General features: G+C 34.8%; 1 protein-coding gene across 6 annotated transcripts in view; it reads right to left on the reverse strand.

Moving 5' to 3' along the window:
• Window positions 1-3,041: 3,041 nt before the first annotated feature.
• CSRNP3 (cysteine and serine rich nuclear protein 3) overlaps window positions 3,042-26,317 on the reverse strand; it is a 101,509-nt gene continuing 78,233 nt past the window's right edge. For 3 of the 6 annotated variants that reach the window (XM_032189686.1, XM_032189682.1, XM_032189685.1), the window contains 4 exons: window positions 20,262-20,521; window positions 15,105-15,401; window positions 12,560-13,588; window positions 3,042-4,224 (listed from right to left, as the gene is read on the reverse strand). In XM_032189686.1, the coding sequence (XP_032045577.1) occupies window positions 4,171-4,224; window positions 12,560-13,588; window positions 15,105-15,401; window positions 20,262-20,521 (1,640 nt within the window). In that variant the 3' untranslated portion in view covers window positions 3,042-4,170. Of the gene's footprint in view, window positions 4,225-5,781; window positions 8,062-8,527; window positions 13,589-15,104; window positions 15,402-20,261; window positions 20,522-26,317 lie in introns of those variants that run through there. The other 3 variants (XR_004253388.1, XM_032189683.1, XM_032189684.1) reach the window with 3 other exon arrangements.

The raw sequence follows: 26,317 nt of genomic DNA on the forward strand, positions 1-26,317 counted from the left end.
GATCAAGTCTAGTTCGATGCAGATAGTAATGCTTTAGTATTTTAGAAAATACTTTAGTATTTCCTTCAATGACTGCACTAGGAAAAAAAAAAAAAAAAAAAAAAGATTTTATCTTAAAAAGTCACAGGGAAACACAGGGAAAGAAAACTTAATTTTTTAAAGTGAAGGCAAAGAAAAGTGTTTGGCTGCATGATCAATATAAAGCTGAGAATAAAAAATGAAAGACTGGGTATAAGAGATTGAAATTAGTGTATTTTGTCCTGCTCAAATTTGTCCTTTTGTCCGAGTAAATAATAAATATCATTAAGAAGAAATGCTTATTTATCTGTACGATTTGTTTAATGGATGGATGTTTTTTGGTTTGTTTTTGATTTGTGATATTTTTGTTTGTTTTGTTTTGTTTTGTTTTGAATGGGAGAAGGAAGTCTGCCTTTCGTCAGTTTCACATGTTTGGACTAATGAGTTCAGCTTCTGAAGCAACACAAGAAGAAATCATTTCAGTACTTCTTAGTCAACAAGAAGACAGCAAGGGAAGACAACAAAGGCGTAAGCAAGGACCAGCAAGAATTTGTCAGGAGCATTAACTTCTGCTAGCTTATTTTTCTGGCTTGATAATCATGCCCTTGAGTCATGTCTTGGCTTTTGTTAAGGGTTTTGGTGACACCTGTGAGACTCTCCTATGAATCTCCTGTATTGCTATGAAGCAATATGACAAAATAAGTTGCTATAGGGTGGACATAAGTTGTTGAAAAATTGTACTGGAATAAAACTGTTTTTATTACGTTTGCAGATTAAATACTGGAAGGACAACAAATGCCCTTGACAAACTGAAGAAGGAGTTGAGGAAAAATAGGATACAGGTCAGTGAGATTATACAAGCACGAATAGAGGATGAGGAAATGATGTAGATAGCAACTCTACGGCGTTGGCCTCCAGGTATGAAATGTAAACCAAGATTGTTTAGGGAACCAGTTCTAAATGACAAACTATTTAGGATAACTGTTTAAAAGGACTTTAGTTCTTTTAGTTCATAGTTCACATTATATAGCAAATGTATTATTTTAAAAACCACTAAAGGGTGATTCCTTCATGCAACCTGTTTTTCCTACCGATTTGCATATCTGAATTATGATAGATCTACTGATTTCCATTTTTTCTTCTTATATATAGTGTTCAAAAATTAGATTTTAAATAACAAGGAAATGAGTTCTATTGCATTTGGAGGTAGTAGTAATCCTTTCTTGAGCAGGTGCTCATTGCTAGAGAAACTTAATTTTTGTCTTTTCTGGTTTTCTAACTGGTAATCTAAGACCATATTATAACAGATATAGCAATATATGTACTTGTCTCATACACTGTTTTCTACAAAGATTTAGGTGTAGTGGGTCAACCAATTATTATATTTACTGTTCAGTTTGAGCTGTGGAAGAGGAAGGTTTATTCTGAAATTTATGTTTGCCTTTAAGATATTTTTTTTTTAATATTTTGAGATTTCTTTTCTGGCCTATTATAGGTCAGTAGTCCAAAATTTGAAAAAAAAAAAAAAAAAAAAAAATTAATGTAGGTTTTTTTAACTGTTGCTACTCTTGCAAACATTCTAATCTTTTCTATATGTTTCCTCTCTGTTCCTTAAGCTATGAGCAGCATTTTTGCAGCACTTAGTACAACAGTAATTCAGTCTGTCACCTGGACTCTCAACTACCTGTCAGAGGTAAGCTAAATCCCATTTTAGTATTGGAAACCAATAAATATCTGTTGCATAATCCCAAACACTCTTTAAATAGAGAACTAATTAATTTGTATTGAATGTAGTCCAGGGTGCTGTATCGCTTACTCTACCTTAAACAGCTTAACATGAGGTAAATTTTCCCCTGTGCTTCACTTCCCTTAGTATCAGGTCCTCCTTGTTCTAGAAGTCCTATTTATTTACCAGGAAACTTGAAACACAATCTTCCTGAAATACCTACTGAAAACAAGTAGTTTTGTACCTTCAGCAAATCTCTTCATTAGTCCTGCAAATTTAATGATCATGGTATACATTGAAGCATGTACATTATAAGCCTTTACTCTCCTCTAAGCTAATAAATTAAATTTATTTTTTTTTTAATGCTTGAATACTTTTCTAAGACCAAACTAAAATGCCTTCATGTGCCTCATGTTAAAGCTGGCATTTCTGAAAAACAGGATGATGGAGTTCATACAAATGGCACATGGAAAATCAGTTTGTCGAAGGGGGTTCTCTGGTTCATTTACTGCCTTGGCTTTAATTTAAATATTTTCAGCAATGACACTATGTTCTGCTGTTCTCTGAGGAGGGAAAATGAAATATTTTTACATATGCAGCATATAAAGCTCATACATTAATGAGCTGTCTATGCGGGCTACCTACATTTACCAAAAAAACTAGCATAAATCTCTATCTCACTGTGCTCTCTTATACATTCAGGAGAAAAACTACAAGTTTTGAAGAAGGCTTGATTCTGGGCTGGGACAGCTCAGCCTTACGCCTGGTCCTAAATGTTCCAAGTCTGCATGGCTCATGGCTCAAGGCAGTCCCAGTTCTCCCTGCTCCCACGAACAAGAGGCCCTGCTACCCCTGATCTACCTGGACATGGTGTCATTAAATGCACTGGGACTTTGCTAGCTCACTGTACCTGATGAATTTGTTTTATCACCCTTGGGAGTAACTGCTGATCTACAGAAGTGTGAGTATTATTAATAGAACAGCTTACAGCTGAATCTTAGTATTAAGCCTTCCTATTTCTGAACTGGCATCCTGATGTCTTAAATTAGAACACTAGCTTTGGAAGTTGTTTTCCAAAGTTTTTTATGTCAGTACATCGTAGCAAGCCCTGGAGCACTGTTAACTGTAGCTCATTGCAATGCAAAAAGCAGTTTGATAAGAAAGGTTCATTTATTCTCTTATGTGTAACTCCTAACAAAAACAAATGCTACATTAAATCTTGTGAGAACTTTTTTTTTAGAACACAGAGAACAACTTAATATCTTTAGCAGTTGTTGTAAATACAAGTAATTCAGCAGTACATAATTTGTCACCACACTTGCAGACGACTTACCTTTTACAAATGTAAAGTTCAATTTTTATAAGTATCAGATTAAAAAGATGGCACAAAACTGTATTGTTAAATCTTAATGAAGCAATGTTGATCAGCAATTCTCAGAATAATTAAGCAGTTGTCCTGAAATTTAACAGTGCAGCTTCTCTGCCATTGTAGCCATTAAAATGATTTGTTCCGTAAAATTACTCCAAATTGGCCACCAGAGAGAGCTGTTGCAATTTTTTCCCCTACAGCTGTTGAAAACCATTCTTTCATTAACTTTTAACCAATAGGGTTATCTGCAGAGTAATCATGTAGTTTATTCCACTGGCCAAAGAAAAGTATGTGCTGTAGTGTCATTAAAGGGCAAACAGATATACCAAATGAGGCATTTCAGTTGATTTCTTAAACGTTTATATGCTGATAAGGTTTAAAACACAAAACAAAACAAAAAAACTGCAAGAGTTTCTTCTTATACTATCAGACTATGAGGAATGGGCAAAATGTTTGAAATTTCACAGAGCTGCTTTATAGGTTCTGCAGTCTTGGAGAGGATGTGCAGTACTAATTCTGATTCCGCTAGGGAAGAAAGGAATGTCTAGTGACTGCAAAGTAGAAATAAGATGCACAATGCACTGGCAGCCATGATGTAACGTAGAAACCTGTTTTACTTCATTGCAAACAAATGGACAATATATATTGTACAATATATAATAAAAATACAGCCGATACAAGTGCCACTAATTAACAAAAAAACTAATGTTAAGACTTAAAAATGCTCATTTTTGTAATATATACACTGCAGTAGTAAGCCACAATAAATACATCAAATTCCATATCATTCATAATAAATACTGAAAATATAAATACAGAAGAATACAGTTAATTTGAATAAATTATTACAACATAAGGTCTAGGTTAAGTTCTGTTGAATATTATTGTAGCTTATATTACCCTTTGGCATCTTTGATGTTACAACTTATTTAAGAAAGAGAAGAAACTAATTAAGGAAATGTGTAGTTCATGAAGTTTAAAATTATTTCCATGTACAGATTTAGGATGGAATTTCTTTCCCTTGGCTTCTTCAAACAGTTTAAAAGCAGTAGTCCAATTAAATATGTTGCTTTACTGTTGAGATCTCCATAACTTTAGTATGCAAGATCATCTGTAATGGAAAATGTTAATTACTTAATAGTTCTATTTCTCAAAAAATAGTAAAGTTAGATGTAATGGACAAATTTTAAACAAATCGCTGCAATTACACCACAATTTTACTAGTCTGATTTGAATGGATTACATGTCTGAAAGACCATCAACTTTTGAATCCATGCTGTGGCCTATTATTTAACACTTGCCAACAAAAATTTTCAAAGCAATTTTATATTTTTATGGGGAAATATATATACAGAGAGAGAGATGAACCTTCGAAAAAGAAAGGTTTGGAATAGACAGTGTAAATTTGACATAGTTCGTATTTGTTAGAACAATGAAAACATTAAACATAAAAATGTAATAAATGCTTTGTTTTTTACAAAATTGCTAACCACTAGTTGTAGATAGAAACAAATCAAAATAACAAAACTGCTATATTTTATGTTAACAGGTATTAACCAGTACATCTGTATTAATCATTTTATTTGCAAAAGGTTATTACACCAGAATGCAATTTAACTTAAAAGATTGACTTTACTAAGACACTATTACAGGCTGAGGCTCTTAGGAACAAATTTGTAACCTACAGATTTTGACTATTTTTGCACTGTTAAATGTCTAGCGCTTATTTTACATCAAACACTTTAAAACATGTTTCACAAACTACACTTCAGACATATTTCCATAGAAGTGCCTACATCCGTCAATTAAAAGAAGGACCCAGTAGTTAAGCATTGTTTATGTGGGCATTGTTATGTGAAAACTAACATGGTGGTATTTGTGTGTAATGGTATTTAGAAAAATAGCATGCTTTCTTGTGTTTTGTTGTTTTTTTTTGTTAGAAGAACTAGCTGCCCATACACGTAATGTTCAAATCTAGTCAAGAAACTAAAAACCTATGCTCAATCAGCATCTCAGAAAAACACAAATGGGTGACTGTTTTTACAATAATCAATCCCCCACTACCCCAGCAAGGATGACCTTCACCCATAATCCAGATTTCAAATTTCATTCTTGAGAAGTTCTTTAAAAATAAAAAAAGTTTCTGGTAGAGAAAAATTAGCTAGCCTAATGTACGAAGTCCCATTTGAAAATTCCAAGCTAAAATGCTAATAAAAAGGACACATGCTTCTTTTTTTTGCTTTTAGTGTCTATTGTTATTTGAGGAACATGTGTCTAGGAGCTGATTAATGATACTGAACTTGACTTTGCAGTTGACATAGGTAAAGAAAAGACATGGTAGCATAGCTTCTAGGGTTTTATTTTCCTTTGTTGTTTTTACCCCATGCTTTTGGATAAGTCTTTTATTTAATATTTTGCCTACATACAATTTCTATGGCAAAACAACATTTCCTATTTGCACCAAGTTCATATTTGCTTTAAAATATTTTAAGTAACAAAATTCATATTATTATTTGATATGGCTAAACTTGTAGTGAACAGGCATATACTTTTCCATTCCTGTTCTGGGGATACGTTCCTTTCCTTTCCTTTTTTTTTTTTTTTTTTCCTATTCTTTTATTCTCTCCTATATAGTATTTGGGGTTTTTTTGCCCTTTTTAGAAGAAGAAAAAAAAGTCCTTATTAATCTACCTCCTGCCTGCTTCCTCCTTTTCCTCTAAACTGACCTTTCTGTCCACCCATCACTCACCCCAAGGTGTATCTGCCCATGTCTCAAGACAAAAGAATTACCTTGATCCTCATATTAGAATAGTGGTGTTCATTTGTACATTCCACCATTTTTCCTGCCCATCAAGAAAAGCTAATCCAGTCTTGATGGCTCACTGGCAAGTGCACAGTTAGAGACAAACACCCATAAGGCAAACTTCTTTGACTTAGTTCTATTTGACATTAGTTTTCTTCAGGTGTTTTATCAAAGTGTCACTGCTAAGATTCAATTGAAAATATTTGAATACATAAATGAAGTTTGCCTTTATTTATTTTTTGTCCTAACCCTGGTATCATCTCAATTGAGAAGTAACAACGTACAGTATCATGAACTTTTTCTTATGCAAAGTTTTTCTGCTTTCCCCAATCATAGGTTTTCATCCTGTACTGGGGCTCTGCTGTATCAAGCATGACACTCTTCCTGTGGATCTGCAGGCTTCAAGAGGATCCCCTACCACATGTTGGCAGCTCATGGGGGTAATTTTCCTTTCTGTTTGTGTGTATGCAAAGGGAGTGTCTGTAGGAACCCTGCTGGGATCACTCCCTGATAACTGTCTATTCAGAGCCAATGAGGAGGAGGGGACATTTTTCACCACAGTTCCAATTTGTCTGCTTGCTAACGTAAGTGAAAATTATAATCTACTCTTCTTCCAGAGTAACGGGTAGCTTGCACAGAGGACACTAGAGTTGCCCTCACATTCATTTGATTTTAATGAAAAACCTTACTGTACAACAAACCTTTCCCAGATACATAGATTAAGGGAGGAAGGAAAAAACAAAAACTAAGGCTGCAAAATATGGAGATGTTTTAAATGAATTGGATGTTCTTACAGTAATTAAAATTCTTGATATCAGCCAGTAGAGTGACAGAAAGTTCTCAACAATATTTATAGGTTTCTTCCTCCTTAGGTAATAATGCTTTGGAACAACCAAATTAAAAGCTGCCTGTGATGGAGGAGGAGGAAGAGACCGTGAACAGGAAGCACTTATGAAGAACTCATGCACGTGTTCACTCATATCTTTACAACTGAATAGCATGCAGTCTTCGCTTCATAAGGTTTGTACTTTGGATTTTCTTGGAGAAAATGGACAATTAATAATTTGCATATAGGCAGTTATTACTGAGAACAGCAAAATTAAGATACTTAAGATACATTTTTTTTTAAGAAATATTGAAAAAGCAAATGTTGAAATTTCTCGTGCCAAGGAACATGTTAATGAACTCTACCTGTGCGTGTTTTGAAAATAACAGTAGCTTTCTACTATTTAAAAAAATAGTAATCAGATTTAGTATTTTAGAAATAAATTCTATAGAATATATTCTCTCAGTTAATTCTAGCTTTTCTAAGTATTTTACATCAAATGTTCTGAAACTGTAATAAAGTAGATGACATAACTACTCTTGAGCCCCAGTAGGAAAGCGTAACACCCCTAAAGATTAAGAATTTCCCATATCATTGTCTTCTGTGCCTGTCCTGACTGCTTTTGGAAACTAAACTAGCATAATGCATGAGTTTATATAACTCATTAGTTATACCACAGGATTTTTTTTTGTTCTGCAAATGCCTTTAAAACAGTACTGTGGGTCCAACTGTCTCTTTTGCTTAAGGTTAAGAGGACTCTGGCTTCACCAAAGAAGCAGCCTCAGCAAGAAGTTTAAACTCAGAGGATTCAACTGGCAAAAGAAGATACGCAGAGGAGTAAGATTGCCTGTTTGCCTGTTGCTACCAACTATGGTGTCGTTGACAAATTACAGTCTTGCTGCTCAAAGGTAGGGCACTCAATAGGTAAGACGAACTTTTATTCTGATTTTCTTTACAAAATTCATTGTTAAATTTTTGCTTATTAATTTGGTCCATGGAAAAAAAGAGCTTGCTTTTGTTTGCTGTTTCACATTAGTGATGCAATTTCTATTCACTTCTGAGCTGGACTGGGCTTTATTAGGAAAGTGACTTAGTTTGCAGTACAGAAGTTCAGTTACCAATTCAGAAAAAAAAAAAGAGGACAAAATAGTATTCTGTCTGTTCTACAGAATATTTTTATCACAACATCTCCAAGTACCTTGCAAACCAGAGCACTTCCAAGTGATAGAGCAAGACAAATGCAAAGCCAAAAGGTCTCCTCTGCCTTAGCCAAGTACTCTATCCAGTATATCACATTTCCATCAAAGTATTGTGAACATCTGAAATATTTAAAAACATAACACGTTCTGTTTTGCTTACAAATGTATGTATTCAATCTTTAAAAGTGAGCTGTGTTTAGTGAAGACAACCTCTCAGTTGATTATGGGGCAGGGAATGTTACAGGATCAGTTTGGTAGCACATTTACTGAAATACAACACCCAGATAAGATTGGAAACTGGATCTTAGAGTAACAGCAGCATGAATACTACACGCATTTTCTGCGTGTACTTATACAAAAGGCAGGATGGCATTATTAACTGATGCAGTTAGCAGAGCAGTGAGTGGGATGAACCACAATTATAGCAATTGATGGTAATCAATAGCCTTAAAAGACATAAATGTCAACTCAAATGATTGACTAGCAGCAACTTATATAAATGCAAAATAGTAAAACTTTACAAATTTAAACCTTTCTTATCTAAATGACATGTACCTGGTTAAAAAAAAAAAAAAAAAAAAAGTTTTGAGAAGAAATCATAGAAACTTTTGCTGATCAGTTCTTTGTTTTTTTTTTCAAAAATGTTTCAATGGGTATGAATTGAGTTACAGCTCTTAGGAAAAAATGTGATTGCTGCAATTTTGCCACTAAAGCGCCACTTTTATGGCTAACATCAGTTAAAGCTTTATATATAAACTTTAACAATGCATTTTTCCAAGACAGGCAAAGTTCACATTATGGGCAAAAAGGGATTCAGTTTTATGTGCTATTTCATTGATCTTCTGTTTGAAAATCCAATTTTATTTTAACAGAGGGAGGCATGCTTTTTTTTTTTTTTTAATGTATTTTTCTGAACTACCTAAGGTAATCATAAATTATCTGCCAGTTTATTATCTGGCTTCTTATGAGTGCTTATCAGTAGCCAAATACATTAGGAGAAAAACCTGATACAGCTATCAGTAAAGTAAACATTTCCACAAATGATATGCCATATCTATATAGAAGCAAACACTGCTGTTTATCACTTAATAACATAATACTTTTATCACGTATAAATAAGCTTGCCCAAAATGATAGGACCTTGTTATCAACATTAATATTAACTAACTGGGAAATGGGACACAGCATATGTAATTATATACTAGCCCAGAATATAAAGACTAGAAAATTCTCCAGCCCACAATTTAAATTTATTTTTTGCTACTTGGAGAGTACTTTGGTCTTCTAAACAATACATGAAAATCAACAGATATGAACTTTAATTCTCACCTGGTTTCTACACCCTACACTAGATTTCACAGTTAAATTAGCATACCTCTTTTGGGCAGGGCTGTGACTATTTCTTTTTCACTCTAGTCAACTTATAAATGACCACAAAGGGTTTAGCATAATATTTTGCTGGCTCGTAGTTTGGGGAACAGGTTGAACTATACTGGAAAAAAATATACTTGTTTTTGTTTGTTGTTGGTTGTGTTTTTGTCCTCCCCCTCCCCCATAGTATGAGTTTATCTCTTTTAGAAGGCTTGTTGATATTCTTAGTATAGCTACCAGGATATCTCCATGAATTACCAACAGACTTGACTTCTTAACTTGTTGCAAGAACTAAACAAGATTTCTTTAGTTTGTACCCTGAGACTGAATCTTGATCACAAAACAGTAGATCAAAAGAAGAGTTATGCAGTCTGCATTAGCAGCAGGTAGTTAAGAATATTTTTTCAAAAGAAATCTTTATCCTGCACATTTTATTTTGCAACTCCCAGGAATTAGGTACTTTTAAGCAAGGGAAAATAATGTAGCAAATGTTCTTTCATAGTCGCTCTGCTTTTATCCTATCTACTTGTTGTCCTATGCTGCAAGCTTTAGAGAATTTAGCTGTATTTACCCAATGCCCCTAGAAACATACACATCTAAGTATACTCAGAAATGTATAAAGATGCTAATATTAAGGAGGCCAGGGGTCTGAAGATTTTGCCAAGACATAATACTGAACTAGCATCTCAGTATCTTAAAGCTAGCTGAGATGTATTTTATAAAGTTAATCACTTACTGTGCTTGCTAATATTATTAAAGGTACTTATCATTTGAAAGCATAGGGGCCAAGAAAATAACCTCTTATTGCTCAGTTAGGGGGTGAATAATGAAACAAACATATTTCATTTAACTTACCCCTGAGAGTAATACCGTGGTAAAGTGTGCATGATTCTCCAGTAGCCAACACACTCTAAAGTTAAAAAGCTGTTATTGAGTCACAGCTATTCTCCCAACTCAAGAAGGGATTTGTGCTTTTGCTGCTGGTGTTGAGTGAGATTGCCAGATTTAAGCCTGCTGTTAATGCAAGATACCTACATACAAAGAGACTTGTTATGTTTGCCTGTAGAATAACTTGAGCAGAACCATTCTTATTCTTGCATGCAAAACTTTTGATGTGCTGAAGTGTTTTCCTTTAAAAATAAAGATGGGTATGTGCTATATGGAAGTGGCGAACACATGCGTTTTACCTGGCTACTCAGCCTGTACAGAAAGGGATTAGGGTGTTCTGCGACTGGGAGGAGCAGGGCCTGCTGAGCCAGTTAATCAACATCACTGCACTTTCCCAGGAGATGGAGTCTGTTGTTAATGTGGAATTCAGTCCCTAGAGAACTAAGGACATGAAACAATAGAGGGTTTCTTGTGGAAACAAAGAAATGAAAAAACTTTCCAGTTACTACATGGAGTAAAAATATTTTGCTAATTTAGTGTAAAAATAAAAATCAGAAATCACTGATCTCAAGAAATGAGATACTCAGATCTCATTAAAAAACATTGCTAAGCTTATTTTTTTGAAAGCATATTTTAAATCTGGCAATTCTTCTACTGGAGTACTATACATGATGTTGTGAAGATCTAACCAAAACAGTCAGTGTTACAGAGCTGAAATATACACTGTGTTTACATGCATACTGCTAACTATCTAGATTTGTCACAGGTAAAAACTAAGATGCTAATCCTTATTTTGGCAAACGTGACAGATCTACATTCCAACCTATGTATAATAAAATTTCAGTATTAGAAGAAAATACTAAAATAGCTTCTGAAGTCAAAATAAGGCAATAGAGAATTATCAGTGTATAGAAAAAATAGGCTTTTACAACATCCATTTCTTGAAGAAAGCAATGTTAATAACCTAAAGACTGTAAAATACAGTAGGTATTCTAATTTCCATGTAATTTTAAAACAAATGGAGTAGAAGTTAATGGATATCCTTATGATGAGCATGTTATTTTGCTTGGAAACTTCAGCAGATATAAGATCTCTGAAGCTATGTTCCCTCATTGAATATACTGGTTCCTAATTAGACCGAGTGACTCTGGGAATCTGGGATACAATCAGAAGTCCACAAAAACCTTCTTATTTCATAAAAACTGCTTAATGGGAAAATACAGACACTTTCACATTATTTTTCATGCTTCATTTAAACTGTGATCAGCAAGACTCTGCTATTTTAAAATTACTTACTAGCATATTCTTAACCTGACTTGGGAAAACATTTTCTACAATGGATTTTGGAGATCTTACGTATGCCTCAGAGTCTGGAGCTATGGCATTTCTCCAAAATAGTTCACAGTTCTCACAGTTAATATAGTACTGCAAAATGGCACTAAAGTGCATAAGTATCAGAATGTTTGTTGGGTTAAAAGGTGCTGTGCAAGCTTAAGCTACTGCTTTGCTATTATATACAAGATCATTCTTTGGGGAGGGGGGTACTAGTTCTGAAAATGCCACTGATTTTAATTTTGATGGAGGATTGTCTACCTTTCACCTTCCTAAAAGATACAAATGCCCCCTTTCTGACTCTTCTGTTGGTCAAGAACAGTAAAAAGAGAAAATAGTACTTTAAAAATGCATTTCAAGATAATCTATCAGAAATAGTATTTTTTAAAAAGGAAGAATACATGGTACTCCAGATGAAAATTGAACATGCTCTTTGTTACTAGTTATGGATCTTCTGTTCAAATGAACATGCTCTTCATTTTTATCAAAACATGACTACTAAACTACCATAAATAAAATACATAGAGTACAGAACAATTAAAACCTTTTTGTACAGTAATTACTTACATTAAACTTACCATCTTTTCAGATATGTTGAAAATTAGGACTCTAAACATGATCATTTCAAAGTATCATTTTTAACAATCTTGCACAGGCCCGACAATCAGAAACGTGAAGCTTTGATTCAGATAGCTTGGCAGGTTTCACATACTTTGACAGGTAGGCTACTGTGAAATATGTTGGGTGTGTTTTTTTACTTACGTGTTCTATTTTTATCAAAAGACAGTTTGATGTGTTTGTTTCTTTTTTGTTGTGTGTTTTTTTTTTTTTAAATCTTTACATTACAAACTGACTTTGTGCAATGCCACTGCCAATGTAGCTTGAGAAAACAAAATGTGTCTGGAACACTGATGATAGTCCAAGTGTTTTCTACCTCTTAAAAAAAGTAAGATTCTAGGAAATCCAGTTTGAGTGCATTTCAATACAGGAAGTCAGTCCTAGGATAATTTTAATATTAAACAGGTACCGTTTCTACCACTGGTGATTTGATGCACTCTTCGTGCAGTCTGCTCCTTTCTGGGAGGGTTAGTGAATTCTCAGCAGGGTGCTCTTGTACACGACTCTCGCCATTCAAAGCTGAAACAAATCCATCTTGAGAAGGACCTTTCAAGTATGAGTGAAATTCCACTTGAGAGTGACTTGGCCTATGCTCAGTGTATAAACTGTTACATGGAGCACTGCTATCACCTTCAGAAGATGAGCAGCAAACAATCACTGAGGGATTTGCAGAAGGGTAATGAGGGCTGCTAAAAGTTTCCTCTGATTGCCGTGTGTAGTCAACAAACTGTTCTGAAGTCATATTGTAAGGCACCAGAGAAAGACTACCATTCTTTACAGCATCCCTTTCTGAGTAAGTCTCACCAATCTGGTTAGCAGTGCCAGCAACATGGTTCTCTATTTGGTAATACAGATTTGAAGAGTTAGTATAGTATGAGGCGTTTTTAGAGTGGTTTTCATGCACAGCAGTTCCATCAGAGTAGCAAAGGACAGAAGGAAGAGGCACCATATTAGCATGGGAGCCCATGCTTTCTACAAAATCATCTGCTTTTTCTTCCTCCTCATCTTCCTCATCTTCCTCTTCCTCTTCCTCATCATCTGATTCACTAGGGGCTAAACTCTGAGTGCTAGAATCTGTAACTCCACTACAAAAGCTACTCCCATCTTCCTCTTCCTCCTCTTCCCCAGGGCAGTCCAAGTCCTCGGCTGACTGAGAATGCATAACTGAAGCCTGAGATTCAGTTTCAATCTCAAAATTTTCTGCAATTGAATATTCAACCGGATGGGGTCCTGGACTCATAGAACTAGTGTGTGCACTTATCTCACTGTGGCAGCCATTTAGTGCTGGAACTTGCTGCTCTCTATTTTTCTCCAATTCGAGTTTCATTATTGTGTGCAAAAAGTGAGTCCGTACACGGATAGGATTAAATTCAATTCTACCTGCTGTATTGCTACACCCTTCTTTAGTGCAACCGCATGGAAAAGACATACGATCCACCTTTTAAAAAAGAGAATACAGATTAACAATATTTAGCAGAAACCTGGTGATACAATATAACCTAGACAGCCTAAAGAAACACAGCAGTGAAGTGGGATTCAAATGGGATTCACCTCACAACTACTTGTAAGAATAATCATAACTAATTGTAATTTAGAGAGTTAACCCTGAAATTTAGCAATACTGTTGAAAACATAAGGGAATGATGTGTACCAGTGTTGCAAAGTAGGAAAAAAAAACAAAAAACAAAAAACATTTCCAATTCATGGGTAGAGCTTTACATAGTGGAACAAAAAAGCGGTTATTTTTCTATTTATGGAGCTGCTACAGCTTTACATAATATCGTGCTCAAGTCCAGGCAAAAGTATTACCCAGAAAAGTCTTAACATTTTGATAAAAGTCATGGAAACTACAAATCTATTGAAATAAAATGCATTATCTATAAAAAATGTTATAAAGTTGCCAATAGGGGGCACCTGGCGACAGAAAGCATGAATAGAAGCTCTATTATGTTTTAAAAGATACTCATTCAATTGTAGATGCAATATTTTACATGCAACGGACTGTAGGCAGAACTTACACATCCAATAATATCCATTTAAGTATGTAAAAATGTGATTGAATCCACAGATCAGGTAGTTTACTTAGATAGCTTAAGGTCTATGATTTTCATCTACACTACAGTATATCAAATGTGATGCAGAGGAAAGCCATGTAAAGCAAACTAGTACATCTTCCCCATATGTGAAGATGAAAACAGAAGTAGCAAAGGGAATACATTATTTAGAATAGCAGTGAAAATTTAGCTTGGATTTAAGAAATAATGAAATATGCATTTATGAAGAAATCAACTTGGCTGCATACTAACTCAGGAAAATTAGCAGACATCTTTTAGGAAGCATTTTGAGACATTTACAGTTGTACACAGAACATCGTGTAAATGTACAATATGCAATATCGTTTCAGTCTGCAGAGAAGAACTGCCTGCTAGGTTAGCAGATATATATTTCGTTGCCTACATGCAGTTTTTCATGCATGCATGTTAAATATCATGCATGCTAAATAAAGAACAGTACCACAGTGTCATATATTGCTTCTTATTTAGTTTGGACTGTAATTCACATTTGGACAGCATGTGAATTGTCTCTCAAACAAAAGCTACCTACCCTTGTGAAATCTGTGGGCTACTGATCCTTCTGTTGTTTCCATTTGCATGTTTAGATAAAGGGCAAAGGGGAACATGAGCAGAATATTTATGTATGAACAAAAAATATTAAATGATGTATGTGCCTAAAGGATCATAAAATAAATGTGTTTAAGGAGATATTTTGTATTGCACACTATAAACTCTTAAATCTGAGACTTAAACTAGTTTGAGATCCACAAGTGTTATTGTTTAACAATTCACTTACTTAATGAGCTCCCAGTACTTACCACATTAACAAGAACAAAAAGTACAAGCACTTCTCCCTCCTCCCCTTGCTATTTAAATATTGACAATAATATAGACATTTACCTGACATTTTATGCCTGCAAGACTGCAAGTGCAAGTTTCTGGATCACAAAACACACGGCAGTCACAGCCACAATCCTCTCTGGACAGCCGGATGGCTCGCAGCTCATGTTTTTCTTCCACATCAATCTTCTTCACTCCAGAAGCTCGTAGCAGTGCCCTTCGCTTTTTTGTCGGCAGGGGTTGTAGAAAGAAGTACTCGTCTACTTCAGTGTTGTCTAGATCAATATCATCATCAGAAATGTCATCCAGTGTCAGGGTATTCGCCTCTTCAGATTCCACTGTACCATTCTTTGTCATCTGTTACACAGAACAAATAACAAAGTGCTTAAGCTATCCTTGTATATAGTTGTTATATATGTAAATATATGTAATGAACTATGAATGTGGAAAGACATCTGTTAAAAAAAAAAAAAAAAAAAACACAAAGCCTATTGCATTTCACCCTTTGTTCTGATCTCCATGAATGCCAGTAAAAATTTCATAATACAATTACAGATGGGGTGAAAAGGCAGTTCTTTCACACTGTAATTCACAAGTTAATTCATTTTTAGTTCATGTTTGCCCTAAAGCTAATTTCTTTTCTAAACTTCCAATTTCATGTCTGCTTTTTATATCCTTCATTATATATTGTAGTTTGCCACGTCTTGTGCCTTTCTAAAATTCTAGTCTTTTCCATATCGCTTCATAGGATAATTCTTGAAGCCCTTAATTAGTTTTAGTTCCTTTCTCTGGGCTTTTGGAAATTCTTCAATAGCTATTTTGAGATAGCAGTTATACTACTAATGCTATTTCAGGTTAGGCCGTGTCACATCTCTAAAACAGTGCATTTCATGTATTCTATCCTGTTCCTCATGTAGCATGACAAGTTGTTTACTGTATGTACAGCTAAGGTCAAACTATAGTCTTTCCACTGAACTTGAGCACATACCTGTATTTCCTTGAGCTGATAATTAATTTTAAGCCTGGACGTCACTTAATTTTGCCCTTTTCTACCTAAATTACTTCACACTTACTTCGTATTACTGAGGCCAAGAAAAAAGGGGTAACAGCACCCTAATCAATTCTCTGTGGCCCTGGAGCAATGGAGAGTTTATTTACATAATAAATTCAATATATTAGTTCAATGAGGTAGAAAAGACAACATTGGAAGTTTTCCTTTTTCTGTGTAACTTTCGCTATAAAGTTATAGTGAAACACAGGTATATCCTCAGAGCATCTTGAATTAGCTGTCTAAAGCCAGTGGGTGGGAATAACCCTCATTACATACAATTCAGCCTGAATGTTCAAATCTAGAATGGCAGCCTTGATGTTTTATTTATTTACTTATTTATTTCTTACCTAGGTACAACTAAGTACAATGTATTTATGTTGCTTTTTGTTGTTGTTGTTGTTGTTTTGTTTGTTTGTTTGTTTCTTCATTTAATAGGAGAATGGCCTACTTAAGAATTCTGACTTCTCCGGTTTTAAATATACATGGTTCAAACCAGTCCTTAAGCTGGTTAATTGTCTATCATAATTTAAATTTGAAACTGGGGAAGAATTCTAATCCCTGCTTTGGTAATTTTTTTTATTATTATTATTTCATTCAATGATTGTTTAATACAAATCAACTTTCTGGTGTCTTACCTATGAGGCAAATGCTGTAACTGCTCAGTTTACAAAAGGCACCTACAGAACCATGCCAAGCCTGTCACATACTTCTCCCCCTCCTCCTGCAAATCTGAATTGTTTCACTACAAAGCAGTAGAGCATTTAGGAATGAAAGCCAGCCAGGCGCTGAATGCTTTAGGCATTCCGCAAACTGTAAAGTCAAATGTGTGGGCATCGAGTGAGATAAGACAGCAGTCTGTAATTTCAAAGCACCTTAGCTCCTTTTGACTCAGTTGCTGGATGCTATTCTCGTCTCCTCTGATTTTTTTTCTCAATTTCGTCATGCAAAGAACAAATGAATTAATGAAATGGAAAGCTTTGACCATCTCTTAAACAAGTAATTGGGAAACTACAGAGTGAAAATTATCAAGAACCATCAAATATATTTTTCAATTCAAAACTAAAGGACAACGTTATTTTCTCTTGTCATAATATTGCTTATCTGAATTAAACTAGATATGTAGATGGGTAAAATTTCTCGCATAAAGCTAAAGGTTAATGCCGTAACAATGGGATAAGGTACCAGTCAATGAATACATGAAGTTTCTGGGTGAAAATCACCTCAACTCTGTAAAATGTGAAAAAAAAAAATAGGTTAGATGCCTTTGCTTGCTCTAGCTGGAAGCTATTTCTTATGGTAAGAAGCCAAGACAAAGGAAGCCAACACAGAAAATGTATTTTTAGTTTCTCCTGCAGTTCACCATGGAAAAAGTGAACTATCTATTCATTATAATTTTGTTACTACTACTGGCTTCCATTTTTACTGTCCAACTACATGATCTGAGTAAGTTAAAGACTTCTGCATGTTCCTAGACAGGACTACAAAGCTGAAATCTGAATAGTCTGCCCAAAGATTAAAACTAATTTACCAATTACTGACAGTACCATGATCAACTTGAATAAATTCAGTTAATTCTCGTATGTCTAAAGCAGTTACTTACAGTGTACTACAAGTTTATTTTCTTAGAAATTGTTAAGCATATATGCTTCCACATGCACCACCATAACCACATTTAGGTTTCATAAGTTTACCTAGCCTATAGAAAATGGTGAAATGGCATAGATTTTTCATAGAAGCTACTCAACATTTCACCATTCCTTGACAATACATTTCAGGAACATTCCCCAACAGCTGATAGAGAGAAAAAGATAGAAAAAGTGCTAGAACGCTTTCTACACAACTTTTAAAAAAATAAAAATTAAAGATTAAAAGGCTCTAGAGTAATTCTGTTCAGAGACAAACCCAAATCATTTTACATTTGCATTTGTCTTGTTTTCAGAATAATAACAATCTGCACTGACTTGTCTGTTGGTCCACAGACTCAGGAACCTTAACAGCACCAGGCTCGTGCTAACTGTTTTAAAATATCTTAATCTGAAGAGACATTATGAGTTAGCAATAAGGACTACTGCAGCTAACCTGTTGTGTTTACTCATAATGTTTCCTCAAATGACAACATATTTAAGTAAAGCCTACCTTGTACCTTTCATCTTGACAAGATGGCTTTCATGCACAGACTGCCATTAGAATTTTCACACTCTGCTGCTAACAGTGTTTATGCCACTGTCAGCAATGTTTACACTGAAGTGTTAGTGCTAAATGGCTAAAGTGACTTGAAGATGATTTTAAAGTCTTTATCTGCTTTTAATTAACAGAAATTTCTTATTTGGCTCTTTACTTTTAGCAAGTAAAAACATAAACAATAACTAATATTATTAAGACTCTATTCCAATATATTCCTGTACTTCTTTTCTTTTCATCAAATTCTACAAGAGAGAATGCTTTCTACCTACAGGTTTCATATATTAATCCTACAGAAAAAAAATTAAATGGGGAAACTGAAATTGAAAACAAACAGGCAAAAAAAAAAAAAAAAAAAAAAAAAAAAAAAAACACTGAAAATGTTACTGTTTGCTTATTTGTTTTCAAACAGAAAGCCTTTTTTGAACAAACTTTGCTGTGCTTCAGTTTCTAATTTTCCTAATTTTTCTGTGCAGATGGACAGTAATTTACATTCATATACTGATTAGTAGGTTTTCATTATATCACTGACATCACCTTAGAATCTACAGCCTTTCCTTTTTGTGTTCATTTAGAAATCATGTGAATAGCAAAACACCTCTTCCTGGAAGTCAGCCAAGGGATCTACACAGTTACAGCTCAATTCACACTTGATGCTCTGAAGATCCTGTGATGCGAGATGTTTAGAGGTATATTCTATCTCTATGATAAATCACAAGCTCTATCCTTTTGTTTCCAGCCTGTCCAAGTATCCATCTTTAATTTACCTTTGTCTTGAGTGGTTTTTATATTTGTTTTCATTATGACAGTTCAAATTTTATGAACTATCTCAGAATGTTCCACAGTTCAAATAAAAAAAAAAAAAAGAAAAAAAGTAATTACAACAGTAAGGGTCATATGCACTTATTCAGGTATTCAGACAAAACCTATGAACAAAGTTCATTCTAGGGGAAAAATACTGTGAGATTTCTTAAACTGGGAAGGTGCCAGTTTGTTTTATGCATATGTAGCCTGAAATACCTGAAATAGAGATAATGGTATCAGAGAAGGAAAAGGAGAAGGAGAAGCTGTGGAGCACAGCAGTTCAGCTACAATTGTTGATATTGTTCACTTTTAATTACAGAATTATTCTGAAAACTAGTCCAAAACACAAGCCATCATATAGGAAGTTTTTTCATTCACTAAACAACATAACAAAAATGGAGCTTTTGCCACCACTTTTAGGGAGGCAGAAGAGACACTTCCAAGAATGCAATCCCCTTCTCTCTTCTCCTATTCTTTTTGTTCTCCTACACAATTTGTTTCCTCTGCTCTGCTAAATTAAAAAAAGATAGCTTTAAAACTATAGCTAAGATTTGCTCTGACTAGCTAAACTGATATAGTGGGTTAATTTGTCTGATGATTCTTTAACACAGACAACTTTTGGTAAAGTATTAAAGATGCATGAATAAATATTTGTATAAATATTTGTATAAATTGGTACATTAAAAAAAAAAAAAAAAACTTATTCTGTATTGCTGTTACCAAATTTGGTCAAGTTCTCCAAGAAAATAAGGTGTCTTGTTTTCAGTACTTAGCATGTTACCACTGCTTTCTCTAACAGGGCACTGTGCTCAGAGGACTTGCTCACTTCCTGGCACTTCCAGACTCTGCTAGATACCCTGGCTGAGGTTAAGTTCTGCTGTTTATCTGCCTTTGTCATCTTCTCTGTAAGAAAACAGGGAGTACACAACCATACCCTAGTAAAGCACTTTAAGTACTTTAGTACACATTAGTACTTTAGAACCATATCAGCACTTCATAATATCTAACAAAAATATATCTTCAGTAAAATAAAAAAAGAAAAAAATGTCATTGTTTCCATTGAAATCAGACTGGAAAGCAAGGAAGGGGTTTTGATTAAAGCATTTACATCATGCCCATATCACTCTGATACTGTTCATGGAAATATATAAGGGCAGGGATCAAAATCAAATAATTTTTACCTTTAATTTTAGAGAATTGAGTTTTTCCTCCCTTAGATGCTCTCTTAGCATCTCCCGGTGAAGCCTCTCCTGTTCCATTGCAAACTCTCCAAGCGTGTACTGGCGCACACTGTTGTGGCGAGTGGACATTCCCAGTGTGCTTCCTCCTTGGCTAGGAACACTGGTGAAGCCTTGCCTTCTTGTGAAGTAATACACAGTAACACAGTTAAAATGGACATTTTTTGTTCTCTTCCTCTTCTCTCTTTTAAGGATTGATGAAGCTGGAACAGATGCGAATTACAACATTAATGATAACTTGTAGTCATATAACAGATGACTACATAGTCAGGTAGTTCCATTTACCTTAACAATACATATGTACATGCTAAAGTTTAGAGAAGTGCAGTCTAAATGAGGGAATAAGATTAGAAAAAATGACCATATAGATAAACCCAGAAGCCATTACAAACCATTAAAATGAACAATATAAATCCTTGTCCAGGACAGCTTTTTTCCTCTGCATTTTTTAAATGTTTATCCATTTCAATAAGAAAGGAAACAAATCCCAGCAAGAAGAGTTTCTTTTATAGTGTCACCTCAAAGCGACTGATCAGTCTACTTGTACCTCTTTAAAACCCAGTGAACAAAATGACGCTGCATATGAGAGCAGTTAGAACAGCAGACCAGTGCCTCCCGCAGATCTATAAACATGATAATTATTATGTCAGCAAGGCTCTAGTAGAGGTCTAACACTTGATCTTTAAAGTATTGGGTCACATTAACAGAAAAGATTCCTATATTTTATATTCTAAAATATGTGACATCAGTGCATTAGGGTAACTATAAAGGTAGTATGTTTTGTGTTTCTGAAACTCTTATTATCACAGAATAATATAGGAATAATGCTGATTTACAATCGGATCCTTTTTTCCTTCACCTTCATCCTTTTCTGCTAACATCCACTGAATATGTCTGTATATATATATTCCTGATATGTAGAATTTTGACCCCCCCCAAAAAAATCTATTTTTTTTCTAATTCTTTTCTGATTCCCTTCACACTCTTGCTTGTTTTTTCTTATAAAAATATGCAGTTCCATATGAAAGGGATTTATTTAAAAATATATGCCAAATTTTAACTGTCAATTACTGTTCTTTTCCTACAGACATTCATAATTCCTTTCAGTGATACTTACCTATTGTCTCTCTCTGGTAACAGGGGTAAGCCTTTAGTGCAAAATACAAGATACAAACATTGGAGAGACACTCCTTGATTTTTAAGATGAAACAGCAGACTGATTTATTTGATTTATTGCAAAATGACAGCAGGTTGTCAAGGAAGTAGGTAATACGTTACTGCTTTGCAACAACTGGGCAGGTATGACTGAGAGACCAAACTGCCAGAACTCAGGCAGTAAAGTGATTTAACAGGTGCCTGAAACCACTTTTGAAAGATTTGAAACCATTCCATAAAAGCCGTAAGAGCATTGTGATGTACTCTGCTAATCTAAAATTGCACCATCTCTAGAGACTAGAAGTACTTGGCCTTCAGCCTTGGTTTCGTAGCAGGTTTGGTTTATTGTCACAGTTAAAATACAGTTCATTCCCTAATGTAGCAAAATGCTAATCATCAGAAATCTAAAAAACTCAAACTTTCATGTTAATTAAGTTTAAAAAAAATAGAATGATCTAACTATGAGAGAAAAACATATTGGAAAATACATTCTTGTAGCCAAACTACAGCTGGTATACCCTACTAACATAATCATAAAAACATTTTAGGTTCCATGAAACACTGAAATAATAATTTTTTCCTAAATATTGTCAAGCAGCTGAAAATATAGTAAGTAACGTGTACTTTTTCAGAAAAGCTACAGATGTGCTAGAGTAGAAGTATAAAACAGATAAATAAGCACAAGTCCTACCATTCACTTACCTGTTCTCACTGACAGGTGTTCCAAAAAGGGTGTAGGATGTACACAAAGGAATTAAAACAAATTGTTACATTAGGCATGTTTAAACTTACAACCACTTTTAAGCAAATCTCTCAACAGAGCCTATCAAAACTAGTTATAGAAAGGTTTTACTGGGTGCCAAGTGTTATTTTATTAGAAGAGAATATTTGATAGGTTTATGCCAATTTTGCATAATATGAAATACTGTTGTAATGTACTGTTTCTTCATTCACGTCACGGTTTCAAAACAAAACTGTTTAAAAAAATGAATAGAGTTTGGAATATGGGTATTTTGATATCGTGACTCTTTCAATTCAGAATGAAAGGAAATGTTCTCTGTATCAAAGTTCATTGCCTATATGCTCTTACACATTAAAAAATCCTGCTCCTAGTGAAGAAGGCTTCTAAATCATTCTGGAATGTATCCTATATAATATCCTATATATCCTATATAATTACCCGATATAACAGTATTGATATTATTTGGATTTCAACTGGATCTTGCCTATATTTGGGAAGAAATAGTGAAAGACACTGAAGGGCAAGCACCAGTATTTTTACGAAGTAAAAGATTCAGCCACAAATGGAATAAGAGATAAAACTATGGTAAAATATTAAAGTAAATAAAATATAAAAGGTTAATTTTACATAATTTGTCTGCTTCATGCAGAAATAGAAGGTTCCCATAGATCACACAAGCTGGTGAATGGTTTGAATTTTCAACTTTAAACTTCAGTATCTACTACATGGTGTTTAAATGTATAGCAATTAATTTTAGACCTTAGCTACGGAATTCTTGACATGGTTGCTTACTGGCAGAAATACGAAATGTTGGAATAAAAGCGATAAAAGTGTTTCTTTTTTTTTTTTTTCCCCTTAAGTCTGTCAGTTCTATGGAAGAACTAAATTACAGTACTTTTTATACATAAAGAAATCAACCTGAATTTTTATTCACCCTTTACACACTAACAGTTAAATGAAGCTAGGCAGAAGACCAATCTAACAAACAAATTCCAGTTGGAAAAAAAAATAATGTAATCTATGACAAAAATTAGATGACATGAATAGGCTTTTCAATTATGTGGATTTAGAGAGAGGAGCAAGGATGCCCATACGTGCATGTGTGTGTTGTCAAAATTTAGAACAATTTAATACATTACCATATGTTTATGCCTAAATGTTTGGTCATCTGTCTCTCTCAGTAGACTGTAGTTGCCATGAGCCGTCTGAAAGAACCCATTAATGCATTTCCTCAACTTTTTTTTATAGTTCTTCTCACTTTCAGCAATTAAGTTATCAGTGCCACACCGTCAAATGTTTTGTTTGCTTGTTTTATATGTCACTGGCAAAAACTGTGTTAAAATGGAGCTAAGCTGAACTTCAAAGAGATACTGGGGTACTGTCACTGCAACACAACCAGCACTATAAATCCAGCACTATACAATTGTACTAAAGACAGTGAGAGCTGGCATGCATTTGTTGTAAGTCATTAAAAATCATGCTTTTATTTATTAAGATCGTAGATCCTAGTCAGACAAATTATATGCTAATCTGTGTAAGCAAGCAAGCATGTAAACAGAGACCTCAGACTATATGCAGTTATTTTTTTCTGAAACACATCCTATCTTTTGGGTTTGCTTTTGTCTCAACCAAGAGCATATTAAAGGAAGAGCTAAGGATCTATGAATAACTCTACAGTTACCTCTTCTGTGTTACTGCTAGGACCTAGTCAGAGTATATTCATATTTATGAGAATGTTGTTTACAAGAACAGAGCAGGCAGGAACTGTAAGAGATAACAAGATTTGATTTGGTTATCCAGAAACATTAATTAGAGATGTTCAGGTGCCGTCCCCCCCCCCCCTTTATTTTTTTTTTTTTTCTGAAGATACAATCAGCCTTCTGTCAGTGAAGGCATTGGAGAATTGTGATCACCTCAGTAACAAGGACACACAAAGAAGCACAGTCAGCGCTGCAAAGGCATTATGTTCTTGTTCTCCTGTACTTCCTTAAGTCTCTGAGTAGAGCACTGCCATAATGTGATTTCTCAAAGGTTATTATTTGATATTGAAAGGAAGTGTTAAATATTTTCCAGCATCTGGGATGGAGTGCTCTATAACTCATTCAGTCCTTTTGTTTCAAGGCAGCCAAAACTCAGATTTTTATATCATCTTACCAGGATTCAGAGCCACATGTTACTTTGCATGCACCACACCTTAAATAGTAAGTTTGAATCAGCTGTAATTACTGCTAAGGACACTGCTTAACTCAAGACAGAGCACAAGGACATACAGAATATTTATTTTCTGATATATCAGAAATCAGGAACATTTGCTAGGCATCTGTGGAGTCAGTTTCAAAGGTGAAAGAAGGCAAGAAAATTTTCAAAGGCAGGAAAAGCTTGTAACCTAACAATTTATCCAAAGAGACTGTAATCAACAGGCTTCCCTGCTTGGACAGTCTCAGAAGTACTTACAGGACATCTGGCTGTGCAACAGTGATACCCAGGGATGCCACTATCATCCGTTCTGTGCAAAAGGGGCAGTATTAACTCCAGCCAGCTTCTGTTATGCAGAGATGTGGTCGTTTAGCATCTGCTGGACACACACTGTCAACAGGAACCAGAAGGTGGTTTTTGAAAATTAATGCCACCGTCTTGGGTCTAGCAGTTTATAATGTGCAAGGATACCAGTGGGAATAGGAATATTCACCACCATCTGAAACTACCCAATGGATCACGCAATCTTTTAATATATTTACATATTACAGGTCTGATACATAAGTCAGACATGTATAAATACCTTTCCTGGTATCCTCCAGGAAAGGAAAAAAAAATACTCCATTTTCACAAAGTTAAACAATGAATATAATTTGTAGTTCCACGTTCTAGGATTATATGGAATGTAATATATTTGGCAGATACATAAGTACCATAATGCACAAAATCTGTCTGTTATTAGAGGGGAGGATGATACTGTTAGCATAATTACTGCTATAGATCTGTCCCTCAGAAAAAGTCACTTTAAAAGTAAAATCTGAACAAGGTCTTCAGACATACATATCTTCAAAAAGCCCTGCCCAGAATTTGTCATCTGAAACGTTAACAACTCAAATTTTGATTTTGGGGATTTGACATTTAAGTGGTTCAGTTTCTGGGTTTAGCAGAACAGAGCCCAAGATAATAACCTGCTTGCAATGAGCTGCAGCCCACAGAATCGAGCCTTCTCCCACAGGTGTCTGCCAAGCCAGAGCGGTTGTTGCACTTTCAGGGACACCGTGCAGCGCTATTCATGCAGCACTCAACCTGCACTAAGCCACAGCACAGGTCATCTGCAGCACAGGCTATTTATGGGAAATGGGAATCATCTGCAAGCAAACTTCCTAAAGGTGAGGCCAGACTCAAAGACTTAAAGTAAAACTTTTATAGGCAAATATGGATGGTTAATGCATCCTGGAAACACAGCCTGCTCTTTGTCCTTGCCCTTTTGTTATCCTTGTTCATGATATGCATGCACATATACATTGTAGGATGCATTTATTCATCTTTTCCTCAGCTGTTAGATTCTCTGTCTCTCTTAACAATTCTGTTTATCCACAGCAGTTATAATTACTTCATGACTACATATGGTAATTCTGATGTTTCTCTTCACACGCTGCTCTGGCTATCAAACATACAAGGAATGTCTACGGATTCCAAAACTGAAGAACATCCATATGGCAAGCCAAAGAGGAACAGAACGCTACAATGCTTAAACATCAAGTTTTTTCATTATAGCCCTTCAGTTTTCTGTGTTTCAGTAGGGCCGTTTTTCAGTCATTGACATACATAACATGTCCTATATAACTGTAGTACTGGACAGGGACAACTGTTCAGCAGTAATTCAAGAAATTAAGATTTCTTTCAGTGATTTTTCCATAAGGCTACACACTAACATGCATGAAAATAGCTTTGTCACCTGCAAGACAAAACACTTTTCTATACACACACTCCTACAAATTACAGAGGTTAAGGCTTGACTCAGTAAAGCTGTCTTACCCAACATGTGGTTTACTAGACATGGAAAGATAGATCTACTAGGAAATGGCAGTAAACATAAAATGAGTAGACACACAAATGTAATCAT

The sequence above is a fragment of the Aythya fuligula genome, chromosome 6 (genome assembly GCF_009819795.1).
Source record: "Aythya fuligula isolate bAytFul2 chromosome 6, bAytFul2.pri, whole genome shotgun sequence".
Taxonomy (NCBI): Eukaryota; Metazoa; Chordata; class Aves; order Anseriformes; family Anatidae; genus Aythya; species Aythya fuligula.